The 12395-nt window shown below is 37.1% G+C and overlaps 1 protein-coding gene across 1 annotated transcript; it reads right to left on the bottom strand.

The window, feature by feature from the left end:
* Positions 1–784: 784 nt before the first annotated feature.
* On the bottom strand, positions 785–4084 carry LOC142338095 (neuronal acetylcholine receptor subunit beta-2-like). Its single transcript, XM_075387727.1, has 2 exons — positions 3866–4084; positions 785–984 (listed from the first exon to the last, which is right to left on the bottom strand). Exons 1-2 carry the CDS (start codon positions 4050–4052, stop codon positions 785–787), a joined length of 387 nt encoding a protein of 128 aa, XP_075243842.1. The 5' UTR covers positions 4053–4084.
* Between the last annotated feature and the right edge of the window lie 8311 nt (positions 4085–12395).

Here is a 12395-nt window from a genome sequence, read left to right as displayed (position 1 = left end):
AAAACGGACATAAGTTTTTTGATGTAATTAACGTTTGTTGTTGTTGTTTGATTTTGCCGTTCGTCTTCGCTCGCTTTCTTAATATCGGCATATCTCATCAATCTAATGCATCATTTTTTACTCCACTAAGTTATTTGCTTTGGAGGCCATCTTTTCGTTCATACACCAGTTTTTGTTGAAAAATACTTGAATTTTTTGTGTTTTTCCATCTCTTCCTCATTTGGTAGACAATTATGCCAAAATTGTGGATGAGCGGGGTCGGAACCTTATGTGCGATCGCACAATACCGAGCTACCTTGTTGTTATGATAATCAACTGCATCATTTTGTTCTTTTCATGTTTTCGACATTTTTGTTGGCTAAGTTGCGTGGCGAAACATTAAGTTAAGTGTAGAGGTTATGTAATTCAACTTCTGGGCTTCAACAAATTCCTGCGTAATAGCATTTGACGCATATTAAGTCATAATCCTATAAATTTCAAACGATGTTTCGAGGCACTAATTTTAATTTTTTTTGCGGTAAACTTTTGTATCTGAACCAAAAACATCACTTATCTCAAGCTAATTTTTAAGCAATCAGCGGCGTTTTTAGATAAATTGCTGCAAAAGAGTCCATGGTTTGACCCGGGTTATTTCAACATACTTCTTCTTTCGATAAAATTTGCTTCAACACCACCTTGAGGCATGTTCCAAATTTTTTAATTTACTTAATTGCAAAGTTTTAATCCAATGATAGTAACTGAAATCATCTATTGTTGATTATGTTTTATTACTAACTTCTATTTTTTATATGCTTCTTTTTTCTATATTATCATGAAACAGTTCCTTGTACAAGACTGGTTGCTTGAGGTACACCCTGCCAGTGTGATGAACGGCGACTGGAATAGTGTAGAAGTACTTTTCTGGGTCGTAGTCTCCAACATCATCGTAGGGCAAAATATTAGGAATCCAAAGCCGCAACTGATAGAACCTCAACCATTCAATACCTATTTTGAAGGAAGCCGACAATTATACCCAACCTGGATGAGGTCCTCGACCCGAAACCGATCTGGTCAAGACGGACTTGGGTCGTGGACTGGGGGGTTTCCACCGAACAGACCCAAATTCAGGTATGGGCCAGACCGAACAGACTTAGGTCTGGCACGGGGCCAGACCAAACAGACCCGAGACCAACCATCGGCCAGAAGAAGCAGACTAAAGATCAACTCGGAGCCAGACTGAACAGATTAGGTTGCCCTATGCCAGACGGAGTTGAACATGTAGAATTACACTGACAGAATGATTTCTGTGTTTCAAACTTTATGCCAAAAATCAAATTACACAGTTTTTGATTTTTGGCATAAAGTGTTTGAACCAAAAAATTGTCCAATCTAAGAAACAGATATATTCAGTCATGAGAAACAAGAGTATTGAGTCATCGAAATTCAGTTTAAGTTTAATTATCTATCTTTAGGTTGCTAGTTTCTAAAGATCGGCTGCTGCTTACCAAAATGATCATTTCAGGTCATAAATAATCCTTTTTCTGCAGACGACTGGCAACAGTATTGAACTGCACCTCTGGGTTTTGATCAGTCCAAATAGTTGTTTAGTGCTGATTAGAGCTAACTTTCTTAATATTAACCCTCTTAAAATTAACCCTCTTACTGTTAATATTAGTCTGAGATTTTTTTCGGGGTTGCACCAGAAAATAAGTATGGACCAGAACGAATTCACTATTAGTTTATGCAATATACACCGTTTTCGGCTGCTGCTTATCATATTTCAACCCGACCCAAAAAATCGCCAGAAAATTTTTTAATATTTTACTTGTTCATTATCCCCTATCCCAAGAAAATTTCACATGCTCTCACAAAATCATTGAAAAGAATTCTTCACTCCCTTCGAGCTCCTAGCGAAATGCTTACCAAGCAGAAGAAAACAGTATTAAGAAATTGTTTTTATGGAGGTTGTTAATAGTTTTCTGTCCATTTTCTCATTTGGTGATCCAGCAAAGACCTGGTTTTTTGGAATTCCGCACTTTTTGGTCTACCAATTTCTATTCTCTTGTCTTAAAGTATTCAAATTGATTAGTTTCATCACATAAAAAAAGGTTTGGAAAGGATAAAGTTTTGTAAGGTATTTAAAAAGTTTTTTGAAGTAATTATAAAAACGGAAAGTTTTTAAATTCATAGTGTTTCTATTGGAGAATCCAGCGGAGCTGCAAACATATGAGGATCTTTTTCTTTTCCTGCCTGCAGGCAGCGATTATAAGTTTTAACTGCTCCAAAAACTTCGTTTTCCAGAATTTTGCTCAATCAACTTTTAGCGAAGTTAGCTGAAACTGGAAAAAAATTTTATCATTTATTGGTTTTCCAAAATATATAAAATACAATAAAAATCATCAAAGAGTTTGTGGCTGGAATTCGATGGAAAACTTGAAACCGACTATTCCATTTCAGTTTGTTCAGGGAAATTTACCAATGTTTTTGGAATTTTTGAGAAGTCACTACACAATCAATTTATGCATAAGTGGTCTAAAAGATCTAGAGAACTACTTTTGATTACTCATTGATTAATGCCGGGTTTCACTTTACTCCGCTTCGTCTCTATTCAACTTTGGCCGATATAGTAATCATTTCTTAATCTAGCAAAACTAGTTCTCTAACTATTTGTTATTTTTGATTTACATGACTTATATATCTGCTAAGTTGACTGAACGCGACTGGATAGTTAAGCTTCATATCATTGGAGTTATTGTACAGTTTTATCCTTGTACGTCTGTATAAATTAAGCCAGAGTTAGACAATTACTTTTGCATGTAAGTTTGCAAGTAAAGTTATATGTAAATTGATAGAATTCCGGGCAGGGTTGAGACGAGGCAAAACCCAGTTAAAATTTAGCCCAAAACCATTCAATGAATCATCAAGAGTAGTTCTCTAATTTCTTAGACCACCAATCAAAACAAGTGAAGAGGTGTGATTTGTGAAGGAGTTACTTGTTGGTAACTTTTGACGTAATCAGTTGAAAAAAACTGATCTGCGGAACCAAAGAGTTCAAATTAGCTCTCAATGATAAATGGTTCAAAAATTTCTCACCTTTCTTGTTGTCATTCTTTCATCAAAGAAGAAATATCAAAGGGTGAGCAATCACCTGCATGAAATTAAAAGATAATTACGAATAAAAAATCTTGATATGAAAAAAGTTGTCCAGAATCTGCTTTTCTGACAATATCGTAAGAGTTTCAACTTTTTCTTGCTCTTGAGAAACAGAATTTGGACGGTTGAGTTGAAAACATCAAATCTAAGCTAATTACTACACCAATGGCCACCTAAGACTCAAAAACCCAAATCGTTTTGCTCTTTAGCACTGTAATACGTCAAAGTAGACTACAATAAATGGAAAATTGGTCGCCGGCTAGCTTGATTGGGACAACAAACAACTTGATTAAGATTTTACTTTGTTTTCGTTCTAATTTTGAATCTTCGGTCAACTTTCATATAAAAAGTGGAATATTATAACAAAATTTGTGAAAATTTTCCGTCATCACTGCGTTATACAGATCTAACTCCCAACTGATTTTCCATGGAAAAATGTTTTGAAAGCGCTAATCCCACAAAAAGCAAATTTAAATGCAGCACAAGTCAATGGTCACTCAACAAAATATCGAGGTAAACATAATTCAAGAGTTTGAATTACTACACTAAACTAAACTAAAATAACAAACATTGGATGTGAAAAATTTATATCTTTTACTTCTCTTCTTAGAGCACAAGGAAAGCATTCGGGGTACCATTAGAGCTATGCACTGTTTTAGAGCAATAACAAACCTTGTATATGGTAAGTCTGTCGATACACTCATTGACTTTTACGTTACAATTTGATACTGACCTTCATATTGCCCTGGCTCCCAAATTAGAAACTGGTCGTACCACTCTAATGTCTGGAACATGAGAGTCTTAATCGTCTCTTCTTTGCTGTCAATTTGCACCAATTGGAACAGTGACATCACAGCTTTCACTGTTATGACGTCAGAATGAATTTTAACAGGACGGACGAGTGGATCGTAGTTTTGCATCAGACGTGCTTTAAGACGTCCTGCAGCGTGGACCTGTTTCCTTCTCCCAATCGCACCAAACTTAGGTCACAAACAGCGATGGTTTCAAAGAAACATCAAGAAAATTAGAAGTTTTCTTTATTATAGTTTCAAAGAATAAAAGAAGAACTTACCTGACGAACTTATGTCGATAAGTAATTGTCACAAAACTAAACTCAATTCTAATTTTGTTTGGGCGCTATCATTATCCAAGAAAGAGGACAAGGTGAACACCGATGGTACTGTACAGGACCTACAGGTAACCAATCTCTTCCTTAATATGCGCGGGAAGTATGCAATTATTAAACTTAGGAGCCTAATGAGGCCTAGGAATTTGATAGTCACTCAGTATAAAATCCGATTGGCTATTCAAAATTATATTGCTCCAAAAGACAGAGTTGTAACGGCAGAAAGGGCTAAATTTCTGTCCGTAATACAAAGTGTAGGGGAGTCAGACGACAATGTCCTAGCACGTCTTAGAGAATAAGCACGCTATTGTGACTTCGAAAAACTCAAAACAGCGGCCAATCCCAAAGAGGAGTTGGTAGAATAAAGTTTATCTCAGGTTTTAGGGACCCTGAAGCAAAACTTAGACTACTAGACGGTATCAAAGCAAAATCAACAATGTCGATTACTGACATATCGATTACTGACACGAGCTTACAGTTTAAGCAATGTTTTCTGCAAGTTCTTCATCAGGTAATAAACCTTCTATTGTGAAAGAAGAAGTTGGGTTCAACTTCAAAAAGACATTTCGAAAACCAAATGAAAAATTTACGGCTAAAAAAAGCAACAATATGTGCATTAGGTGTGGAGGTAAGCCGCATTCTAGTAGACCCTGTCCAGCGCTTAGTAAAAAATGCAACACTTGTGAAAAGGTGGGACTTTTATCAAAAATGTGTAGAAGCAAACCCCAACCAAATTCAGGTGAGTACAATAAACATACAAGTTTTTGTGAATAAGGAAACAATTCTTCAAAGCAAGCATCTCCAGCATCGGAGATGGGAATGTTTTATACTAAAGAACAAATCTTTAGCATGTTTGCGACATGGGAAAATATCTCAATAAATAATTGCCAAGTAAAAATGCAGGTAGACACAAGTGCAGATATCACAGTGATATTATCAAAAATATGGACTGAGCTTGGTAAACCTCAGTTGCATGGTAAGATAAGACATCTCAAAGCTTATGATGGTCATCAATTACCGCTGGCAGTTCTACAGTCTGATAACAAATTTGGACTACTTGGTAGAGACCTTCTTCTCAAGCACGGTGTGAAAAAAATCAAAACCGAGCGTCTATCTGCTGGAAAGGGTTACAAAGCACATGTGAAGCTGATACCAGGATCACTGCCAATGTTCAGCAAAGCCGGAAAAATATCTCTACCTCTTCAAGACAAGGTCACAGAGAAGGTGGAACAGATGGTTAGACAGGACATCCTTGAAGCGGTACAGCCAGGCGGTACAGCCAAAAGATATATGCACAATCAACACATCTCAGGGACTGTTCAAGATGTGCCGACTACCTCAGGGATTGAAAACTCTTCTTCATTCTTCCATAATTGCATCGAATCAACACTCAGAGGAATCAAAGGTTGTGTGGAATCTTTCAAGACGATGTGTTGGTCTATGGAACAACCAAAGATCAGTTCGACAAGAGAATGCTTGCAGTCAAGAGTCAACTGCGTGAGAAAATTTTTTACTATTACGGAGAATAAGTCTAACTCAAAACCATTCGATAGCGTTATTTTTCTGGGGTACTCCATTTCAAAGAAGGGAATAGCACCAGATCCCAAAAATGTTGAAAAAAATAAAAAAAATGCCAAAAGTACCAACTAACAACAAACAACTCGAATCGTTTTTTGGGCTAGCAAGTTTTTACGGAAGAATGATTTCTGATTTTGCAACAAAAATGTTACACTTAAATAACATGAGAAATAGCGATTTCTCATTGGGAAAAATTCAACAAAAAGCCTTCGAAGACATAAAAAATGAGTTATATGCCAACCCACTTGTACAGCCATATAGTGTACAAAAAGAAGCAACAGTTAGTGCTGACGCCTCTGAAAAAGCCATTGGCGGTGTTCTTTCGCAAGAAGGACATCCAGTCATATATGTATCGAGAAAATTGACTCCATCGGAGTAAAACTACTCGCAAAAGGAGCGGGAGGCACTGGCAATTGTGTTTGTGGTCACGAGATTGATGCAATTCCTTCTTGGAAGACGATTTATCCTACAGACGGACCACGAACCAATCAAATATCTCTCTTTTGCACAGACGAAAAAATCCCGAAGACAGCATCTGCTGGAATCACAAGATGGGCAATAGCTCTAATGAGCTTCGACTATGAGTTGAAATACACGCCAGGAGAGCAGATACCTCATACAGATGCTTTGAGTGAATTTTTGCGGAAACGAATCCGACAACGATCGAGTGCTTCGCAATAACATCTACTTCGCTCGACTGATTTGGTGACCCGAGCAGAAATCAAAACTGAACTTGGAACAAACAGACCCGTCCAGGACATAATGAAACGAATCAAAAGCGGTAATTGGAAACAATATTCAGTAGCGGTAAAAGAATTCGAACAACACAAGGATGCACTGACAATTCACAATGGAATCATCTTCAGAGGTGTTGTTCCCTTCATTCCACCCAAACTACTGCACTTGATTTTGGCAAAAGCGTAGGAGACACATCCTGGGAAGAATGCAATTCAGGCATCAAACGGAATGATGGCATGGTGGCCTGGAATTAACCAAGAAGTGCAACATTTTGTTAGTAGAAATAAGAATTGTCAAATGGACAGGCCTAGCCTGGGAAAAACAGCCTCTGCGTGGCCAGAAGCCGACGTCTGGGAACGTCTCCACATGGATTGGGTTTATGCTAAGGACCAAGGCAATATCTTAGTAATTGTTGATGCGGGTTCTGGCTGGATAGAAGCTTTCCCCGTGGGAAATCGAACATCAGAAACAATTAAATTATACCTTAGTCAAATCTTTGCAAGATTCGGAATAGCAAAAATTTTAGTATCAGATAATGGTCCTGAGTTTATAAGTGGTGACCTTAAACAGTGGTGCTAATCAATGCAAATGAAGAAAATGGAATCACCCGTCTATCATCCAAGAGCTAATGGAATAACTGAAAGAGCAGTTCAGACAGTGAAGCGGGCACTTCAAGCATGGAGTCCCAACCTTAATGTGTCATTTGGAGCATTCCTGCGAAGGGCACTGATGACACATCGCAACACTTCAAAGACGAAGAGCAAAACTTCAGTTGAACTCCTGTTGGGACACAGAGTGAGACTACCAGCAATAGCAGAATTCGACTTGTGCAAACCCATTCTATTCAAGGCCAATGAAAAGACAAAGACAATTCCTGCTACCTTCATCATCAGGAAAAACTTGAACACATCTTTCATACAGCCCGAAAACTCGACAAGGACTATTCTAGTGAGCGACAACCAAATTGCGAGGCTAGAAGTGGACAATGTGAAAACCGAAACTGCAGTGGAGGAGACCATATCTCAATCAGAACCACACCTTCAGAACACAGATGTGAGACATTCACATCAGAATGAAGCTTCTGCAGCCACATCAGCTGCAGAGCACTAACCACCCGAACCACCAGACCACCAGAGCCTTCCCGCACATGAACATGAAACAGAAAACAACCCGACATGTTTGGACAACCTATACCCTCAAACTTGCTTAAAAATGAGGTAGGATGTGATGGTCTCAAAGAACCATTGAAAAGTTTTTTTTATTAAAGTTTCAAAGATCAAAAAAGGAACTTACCTGACGAACTTTGTTGTTATGTCGATAAGTAATTGTCACAAAACTAAACTCAATTCTAGTTTTGTTTGGGCGCTATCATTATCTTATTGACCTATCAATCATGTGTCAGAAGTAAATTCTCCCACCAACAGAAACCTGGTTCTAACATCCACTGACCTCCAACTAATGAATTCGATGGTACCTTGGCCATATATGATTCTCAGGAAATGTTGATGAAAATAGAAAATCACCTCCGGGATTCGGAGCTAAGATCTATTCACATGCCAATCAAGTAAAATATTTTTTAGCAAATCTAATTTTTCTCTGTATATTTTTGCATAGATAACTGCTATAAATACGAGCTAATTTTTGTATAATTTCAGTTCAGAATTTAATTTATAATTCAACTTATTGAATTCTTTTGACCCGTCTTATCGATCACGACGCAAACCATGCCCAGACTTTTATTCCTGTTTCTACACCGTGTAATTTCGAACACACGATACACCCCATTCCCTCGGTCCGTAGATTTTAGTCTGCACAAAGCGATTTCTTTCCGGAGCATCAGTCTAGGCCTTATTTTTGAAATACCACCCTGTGTAATTGACGTTTTTGAACCCTTTTATAATGCGTCTTTTTGTAATACCGCTGTTTGTCCCCAAATGTTATTCATTACTTACAGGTCTTTGCTAAGACGCGCAATCCAAAGAACTTATAATAAAACGTGAAGCTACAGCACCCAACCAGCAGACCAACTCAACAACGCCAGCCAAACAGACAAATATGGTTTCAAAAAGTTAAAGAAAAACAAAAATAACAGAGTTCAAACTGAATGAAGTTTCAGGATCAGGGGTTGAATACCACGGTCAGGGTGAAAACGCAAGAAGGAGAGAAAATTCGGCGAATATGAAAAAAGTTGCTCGATGTACAAGAGGCTATCAGAGAAACAATTATTAGAAAAAAAACTGAATTTAGAAAAAAACGATAGATTCACTATAGATCCTTGGTGTCAGTATCTTCAAAAGGAGAATTGAGATGTTCAAATTTACGTATAACCGTACGCAGCACCGTGCTCAGAAAATTTCAAAGTGATAAAAACATTCGAAAACATTAAACGAAATCATGTCGAATTTGTCACATTGTGCAGTATTATGTCATAAAAACGTAGAAAAAAGTTTGAAAAATTAACAAACATTAGAAAGAAATGGCCGAATTTCTTGACGCTATTATTCTCAGAGCCCAATTTTTGTCACCAATAATTTGACATCAATCCATGCATCAGCTTGCGAAAAACTTTGTTGGCCCCTATAGATCAAAACTTCAAAATGTTATAAAAATTTTCAAAATAATTTTAAACGTTATCAAAAGGTTTCTAAAGCTTTTGATACTAATATATTTAAAACCATTTATGTTAATTTTAAGAACTAACTAATAATCTATCGTCAATCTCTTAAAAGTTTCACGGTCCCAAAATTAGAAAAATTCGAAAAAAAATAATAAAAAAAACTTAAAATGATTGTTAATACAATCATATTATTATCCTGAAAACCAATGTATTGCCAATAGAAAATATTCTGTGAACTATAATCACAACCTAGAGGAGTTGCATTATTGTTCCCTGACGATAGAAAAACTTGGAGTGTCTCGAAATTTTGTTAAAAACATGAAAGAAAATTTAAAGTTTATTGAGAAATCTCAAGGATTAGTGATGTTTATATCTTTATGAAAAATCCTAAATGTTAATTTTAGACTGATCCAACAAGAATCTCAAATATTGACAACAAAATGTGAAAACTTGAATAATTATTGGCCTCAAAAACTCCTAAAAAAAGACTGTTCACCTTGATTTTCTGCCTGCCAAAGAGTTTTAGCACTCTAAGCACTTATACAACTACTAAAGCCAGCTAAAGGCTTCTAATGGAACCTAAAGCTCACCGGGAATTACCTGTTTCGCCCGCTTTGAAAGATCAAAGTCATAGACAAATGTGTTAAAATATCTAACAAAAAAAGGCAGAGCTCCAATAAATCCAAATCTTGGATTGTAAAAACTCGGTGGGTTCACGGTGGGAACGGAGACAGATCCTTCTATGTGAGCACTCATTGGCTGCTGTAAAGAACTGTTGGTTGTATTTTGTTCTGCATTCAGAATCATTGATTTGTGTTTGATAAGCAAAAGGCAAATAATTAACAGGATCATATTGACCAGACAACAAAAAAAATTTTAATAATCAATTTTTCAAATTTAATGGAGTGAATTAAGTTAAGTTGGACCTATTTGTCGAGAGAAAGTTTTCAGTTCTGCGGGTCAATTAGATCAAAAATGCACAAAAAATGAAGTTAATCCTCAAAAAGTGGTCTTCATCGCAATTAAAGTTCTCGAAGTTTTTGATAATCTATACCGGCAAATAGCTATTTTTTTTATAAATAAATATCTAAGCGGTGTTTTGAGTAGTAAAACAGGTACAGCGTCTAAATACACCTATAGAAGTAAATAAATGCTCCACTCCAATTCCACTTCGTTTTCTTTTTTGTTCGTTCATTGGTTTTGGCAGTCACTAAAGATTATAATTGGAGAACAAAAATGTTTGCTATTTGTCTTTCCACAAGCTGATGGAGCTACCAATGTTGACCAGTATTTAATACTACATGGAATGAATAGGCTACAAAACAATCAAGCTGGATTAATTTCATCACATACATACGGTATTTAAAATCGGAGTCTCCTCCCCGCGAACGCAACTACAGCCCAATTATAGAATCTATATTAACGTTATTGGTGGTGGTGGGGGCGGGACGGGGGGGGGGGATGGCGGCTAAAATGGAGAAATGGAGGAGCTTCGTTATCTGGCCGAAGAGAGCCGTGGGTGGTATATAAATTGAAACTCCAAAAAATCGAAAAAATTAACAGCGACCATGAACGGCTGCTGATATGACCCGACCACATAACTAGACCATTGCAAGTCCAATGGTACTGAACAAAACTTATAAACTAAGGCAGTGGCTGCAACTTTCGGACAAACTAAAAGAATTATTTATATACGTAATAATTGTACACTTTTACAATGGACCTAGAGAAGTGGAAACCAGCATCAAAAAGTGAGTTAAGTTAGACGGTTGCAATGGCCTTTCCAGATAGTTAACAGTTTCATCATTTTTAATTGGACCTCCGTTATTTCACCAATAATTCAAAAATTTTTACTACACAACTTTTGGGTATATTTTAGGCACCGTTATAACTGAAAACGCTTGGAAGAAAGCTTGTCTACCAATAAGCAAAACTGATGTTGGAATTAGACAAGCAGTTGAAAAACTTGAACCGGCGTATGATGGGTCAGTATCTCGCAGTCTGAAGCTTTAGTAGAACAAATAACTGGTGAGTAAACAACAGACAACCAAATCTTCTAAGAAACAGTGGAAAAAATGAACAATGTATAAACTAAACAGTAGTCACAACACATGATTCAAGAGGCAGTTGACGATTCTGCCTTTTCCAACTTTCTTGGTCATCAGAAGTCAAATGGGGGAAAGATCGCTTGCTTTTACTATCGTTGCCTCAATCATTTGCTTGGCTTTCCGCACCTTTAATCCCCTGTCTGGACTTACCAATTGAATTCATAGCCACCTTGAAGTATCGGAATGGTGTTCCGTTATACATTGAGGAACAAAAATGCCCGCACTGTCAAAACAGAATGCTGGACAAACTGGGTGATCACGCACTAGGCTGTCGGGGTCGGGGGGATATGATATGGCGTTATGATAGAGTGAGGGATAGAATATTTGCTCCCTGCTCGACTGCAAACATAGCACCGATCAACGAACAGAAAAATCTGATGCCGGATACCAATTCACGGCTGGGAGACATTTTATTGCCCAGCTGGTCAGTGGGACAACCAGCTGCGTTAGATGTAATCATAACTTCTCCACTGCTTATTTCAGTCTAATTTCAGATGTGGCGAGGATGTTTAGTTTAGCTCTGACAATTTTTGAAGAAAGACAATCAAGCGGTGGCTTCTCAAAGTTTTTTCGAAAAACTTCGAAAATTATAGCCTTGCTTGGCAATAACCGAAGCTTTCAACCAGCTGGTTCATCAATTGCCTTAACCGGTTATCCCAAGGAGTTTCAATGATCTTAATGATAGGTTCAGCCACAATACTGATCGACAGAAATCTGCTGATATGAGATTCAATTTTGCGACAACAACCTCAGCTTTACAATGGTTAATTCAGAGTCTTGGATCACCCAAATTTTAGTCGCTCAGTTTTTGCTGTGCGGGAAATCGTTTGTCAAAAAATGAGTGGGGACAACCTTCATTTTTCTCAAACGAATTGTGTTGGTTGATAAGGAAGAAACTTTGAGGACCGGATTGTGTGGGTTCAAGTTCAAGGGCATAAACAAAAAGCAAAGACTCAATTGCGTAGATACCAAGATACCATGATGATTTGTGGGTTTAAAATCGTAATAAAATTTTCTGATAATCAACTAAGTATTTTGCCAATTTAAAAACAACTGATTAGTACAATCTATTACTTAAATTTGTACTTTAAATGTT

Source organism: Convolutriloba macropyga, chromosome 4, assembly GCF_964194025.1.
Source record: "Convolutriloba macropyga chromosome 4, txConMacr16.3, whole genome shotgun sequence".
Taxonomy (NCBI): Eukaryota; Metazoa; Xenacoelomorpha; order Acoela; family Convolutidae; genus Convolutriloba; species Convolutriloba macropyga.
This window is presented reverse-complemented; position numbering and strand designations above follow the sequence as displayed.